The 5000-nt window shown below is 38.1% G+C and overlaps 2 protein-coding genes across 5 annotated transcripts in view; one reads left to right on the forward strand and one right to left on the reverse strand.

The window, feature by feature from the left end:
- The window catches only part of znf143a (zinc finger protein 143a), a 705859-nt gene that overhangs the window by 543888 nt on the left and 156971 nt on the right, over positions 1-5000 (reverse strand). The window lies entirely within an intron of this gene.
- dhx38 (DEAH (Asp-Glu-Ala-His) box polypeptide 38) overlaps positions 1-5000 on the forward strand; it is a 49188-nt gene that overhangs the window by 10886 nt on the left and 33302 nt on the right. For all 4 annotated transcript variants that reach the window (XR_015494631.1, XR_015494632.1, XM_087258995.1 and 1 more), the window contains 5 exon segments: positions 218-373; positions 451-612; positions 928-1035; positions 1125-1243; positions 3200-3337. Coding sequence is in view for 2 of the 4 variants with exons in the window: in XM_087258995.1 (XP_087115121.1) it covers positions 218-373; positions 451-612; positions 928-1035; positions 1125-1243; positions 3200-3337 (683 nt within the window). In the remaining 2 variants the exon portion in view is untranslated.

Consider the following 5000-nt stretch of genomic DNA (forward strand, 5'->3'; position numbering starts at 1 on the left):
ACTAATATTGTATCTAAATAGTCACAAAGCCTCTATAAATAACATACAACAAAATAATATATTTTTCAGACCACAGCACAATCCTATAATGGTTTACTTTATAACTAATTGCACTCAACACAGACCCTGATGCATTCACATTTTGTTAGCAAAACTGGAATCCATGTTTAAGCTGATATTCTAATACGTACTAACTAGTAGTTTCATGTCCAAACAGCAAGCGGATCGAGACTGGTACATGATGGATGAAGGTTATGACGAGTTTCACAACCCACTGACATCCAGCTCAGACGAATATGTGAAGAAGCGGGAGCAGATCCTGCAGAAACAGACCCAGAAACGCATCTCGGCACAGAAAAGACAAATCAATGAGGTGACAATACACATCCTCACACATCTGTACAGATCCTCACACATCTCATACTCACTCAACTGTCGCTTTCTCTCCAGGATAACGAACGCTGGGAGACGAACCGCATGCTCACCAGTGGAGTGGTTCAGCGTCTGGAGGTGGATGAGGATTTTGAGGAAGACAACGCAGCCCGAGTTCATTTACTTGTGCATAACCTTGTGCCACCCTTCCTCGATGGGAGGATTGTCTTCACTAAACAGGTACTACAGTGGCCGAGAGAGCTAGGTTAACTAGACTAGTTATTTAAGCATGTCATTGGACAACAGTGTTTTTTTTCTATAGCCAATAAAAAAAAAAAACAATTCTTAAGGGGGATAATACTGTAATACTGACCTGAATTTTATTTTATTTTTTTAATTGATGAAAAAATATAATAGAAAATACTATGAACATCTCCTTGCTAGGTTAAACATCACTTTGGAAATATTAAAGCAAGGCTGATCATTTTGCCTTTGACAGCATCGTAGATGTGCAGCCTTTAACTGTTTATTTGACTTTTTCTTTTGTTCCTCCAGCCTGAGCCGGTCATTCCAGTGAAAGATGCGACCTCAGACATGGCCATCATCTCCCGTAAAGGCAGTCAACTGGTGCGACGCCACCGAGAGCAGAAAGAGAGAAAGAAGGTGCGTGTCTCATTTTTACGTGCATTTTGACTGCTCGCTCTCTCTCCAGGACAGCAGGGTTAATGTAACTGTTGTTTTGCTTCTTAAAGGCACAGCACAAACACTGGGAGCTCGCTGGCACCAAACTGGGTGACATCATGGGAATCCAAAAAAAAGAGGATGGGGGAGACAGTAAAGCTGTTGGAGAAGATGGAAAAGTGGATTACAGGTAAAACAGAGGTGTATTTTGATGTTGTTGCTTGCATCAAGAAGACATCAATACGTTGGATTCTTGTTTTCATTTTTATTACTTAAGGATTTCTTTACTATTGTAGTTGGGAATTCTGGGTCCCCAGTGTTGGTTCTCTAGACGGCATATTAAGTTATTTATTTATTTATTTATTTATTATTTTATGTTTTGTTATATTTTAATTAATTAATTTATTGTTTTATTTATTTATTTTATTTTAATAAAGGATTTATTATTTTATTTATTTATTTGTTTATGATTTAATTTTTATTTTAGTTTATTATTTATTATTTTATTTATTTATTTATTTGATTTTAATTCATTAATTCATTTTTATTTATTTATTTTAGTTATTTGTTTTTATTTATTTATTTTTAATTATTAAATTTATTTTAATTGATTGATTGATTGATTGATTGAGCCTGATGCATGTGTTTTAGATTTTATTTGATAATCTGATTACATCTATATATATATATATATATATATATATATATATATATATATATATATATATATATATATATATATATATATATATATATATATATATATATATATATTCTTAAATGTACACAAATATTTTGGAAATTCATTATTTTTATTCAGCAAATATTGATAATTTTAAATAAAAGTGATCATAAAATAATTTTATATAAAATCATTTATATTCATTAAAAGATAATTTTCATTAAACATTTACTGGTCACTCTTTACAATATGGTTCCAACTTCTATTAGTTTTAAATTTTCATTCATTCATTCACTTTCTTTTCGGCTTTGTACCTTTATTAATCCGGGATCGTCCAGCATATATTTTGTCCAGCGGATGCCCTTCCAGCTGCAACCCAACACTGGAAAATATCCATACACACACATTTACACACATGACTACTGACAATTTAGGCTACCCAATTCACCTACACCACGTGTTTTGGACTTGTGGGGCAAACCAGAGCACACGGTGCAGAGAAAATGGGGAGAACATGCTAACTCCACACAGAAACGCCAACTGATCCAGCCAGGCTCAAACCAGCCACCTTCTTGCTGTGAGGTCAATGTGCTACTCACTATGCCACCGTGCAGCCTTGTTATCACTAATTAATGTATTAACTAAGATGAACAATCAATAAACGATACATTTATTACAGTATTCATCTTTCATAATGTCAGTTAATGAAAACAAAGTTGCTCCTGTTAACTCAGTGCATTAACTAATACTGACAAGCATAACTTTGGATTTTAATAATGCATTAGTAAATATTGAAGTATGTTTAATAAATACTGCACAATTATTGTTTATTAATAATTGAGGATAATAAATACATTTACTAATAAAACCTCATTGTAAAGTGTGACCCGTTTACTGAAATAATAGTTTTAAATTCTAATATTGAGATGGCACGGTGACTCCGTGGTTAGCACTGCCTCCTCACAGCAAGAAGGTCGGTGGTAGTTTGAGTCCCAGCTGTGTCAGTTGGCATTTCTGTGTGGAGTTTGTATGTTTGCGTGGGTTTCCTCTGGGTGCTCTGGTTTTTCCCACAGTCAGTTGGTTGTAGTGTATGAGTGTGTGTGTGAATGTCAGAGTGTATGGTTGTCTCCCAGTACAGATTTGCGGCTGGAAGGGCGGCGGCTGTGTAAAACACATGCTGGAATAGTTGGCGGTTCATTCCGCTGTGGCGACTGCTGATAAATAAGGGAATAAACCAAAGGAAAATCAATAAATGAATCCTAATATTTGATAAGATTGCAGTTTTACTAATCTAAATGTATATATTTTTACATTTTTAATGTTTGTCCATTTCAGCATATACATTTTTCCTCTACAAAAATCTACTCTTTTATTATTCCCGCCAAAATCAGTTTTGAAATAGTACAAAATAGTACAAAAAAACTCTTTTAGTCGTCCTCATCTTTGTTCTCTTCATTATTTCAGAGCCGAGCAGAAGTTTGCTGATCACATGAAGGAGAAGAGTGAAGCGAGCAGTGACTTTGCCAAAAAGAAGACTCTGTTAGAACAGAGACAGTATCTGCCCATCTTTGCTGTTCGCCAGCAGCTGCTCAACATCATCAGGTCTTGACCACACTCATCAACATATTTTTTCTTTAAAGGGAAAGTTCACCCAAAAATCTGTCATCATTTAGGCCCCGTTTACACTGTCAGGTCTTGGTGCCCAATTCCGAATTGTTGCCTATATCTGATTTGTTTGCCTGTCTGTTTACACATTGTTTTAATTGTGACCCATATCCAATTCATGCGTTTACACTTGCCATACAATTTACGATGTCGCGCATGTATAAAGGCGGATTCTAACATCTGTGCCACACAAGCCACGATGGAAGAAATTGTCTTTTATTTAGCTCTGCGAATTATGCAAAGTGTAGTATAAGCAGTGGATGGTTTAGTCCAGATTTATCCCCATGCAGTTTATGTAATGGTATGGCCCTGATGTGTGTGTGTGTAGTTGAAGATGTAGCCTTTGCATGTGTGCGCACTGGTGTTGGAGAGAATATAGTTATTCTATGTTTAGCCCGCAGTGCATGTATTAATAGCGACAAAAAGGAAAAGTTACAACACGCCTGTTCGAAAAGTTCACCTGACTTTAAAATGATTTTGAGGCGGAGGTGGGAAAGGGCCGTCATCGCAGCTTGTGCATATGGTTTATTTGCTGTATGATGTCCTCCACCATTTAGAGGAATTTGTGAGTACGAGAGAGATCTCAGGTCTGGTGGGAGCAAATTGTGGCGACTGACCACTTTCCTTCTCTGTGTTTCCCCTGATGTTGTTTACCGCGTCGGCATCTCCACACACGCTCTTCCTTCTGTCATTAAACCGCGGAGAAGCACCACATTGTCGCAAGTTTAATGATGTACAGAACGAAATGCCTCAATAACTCCGATCTGTTTACGACAGTCAGATTGTCACATATCCAATCTATATCTGATTTATTTCCACATATGAAGGAGGCCTGAAACCGATCTCTGAATATCCGAATGCATGCGTTATTTTCACGTTTACATAGAACAGATCCGATCTGTCGCATAGGAGCAAAAAATCGGAATTGGGTCACATTTAACTAGCAGTGTAAACGGGGCCTTAAGCCTGATTTATACTTCTGCGTCAGGTGACCGGCGTAACCCACGGCGCAGGCAACGCGCGTGGCTGTGTATTTATACTTCTGCGCGCTGTCTCTGTCGGTCTGCATTAACACTTCCGAAACGGTAGTGGGCAGTGAGGTGTTAATGTTCCTCTGTGTCGAGTTTCTTCTTTGCTTTTTTGCTTTTCCTGAACACTTCCGGGATGTACAAGTGGCTCAAACTCGCTCATTTTGAGGCAGGAACCGGCGGACGTGCAACAACTTTAACTATGAGGTAAACACAAAACAAAACTTTCCATCCGGAGCTCCTTCATGGGACTCCACACTTGTAAACAATCGCTCGCGCCATTCGCGCGGCTCTCGGTCCCGCCCAGACTCGTCAGCGCTACCAAGCCGCCCAATCACAGAGCTTACGCTACGCGTCGTTGCGACGTGTAGTTACATTTTTTGAGAGGTGCACGTCAGTGACGGCGATGGCCACGGCGAAGGGCTATGCGTCAGCGCCGTAGCATACGCCGACGTTTGACGCAGAAGTATAAATCAGCCTTTACTTTCCCTCCACCTGTCCAAACTAGTTTAAAGCACGTTCTATTAGATTTTGTTGGCTTTAATTCTGTAAAACTTTTTTATCACTGTTAA

Source organism: Danio rerio, chromosome 7 (genome assembly GCF_052040795.2).
Source record: "Danio rerio strain M-AB ecotype USA chromosome 7, GRCz13ab, whole genome shotgun sequence".
NCBI classification, from domain to species: Eukaryota; Metazoa; Chordata; class Actinopteri; order Cypriniformes; family Danionidae; genus Danio; species Danio rerio.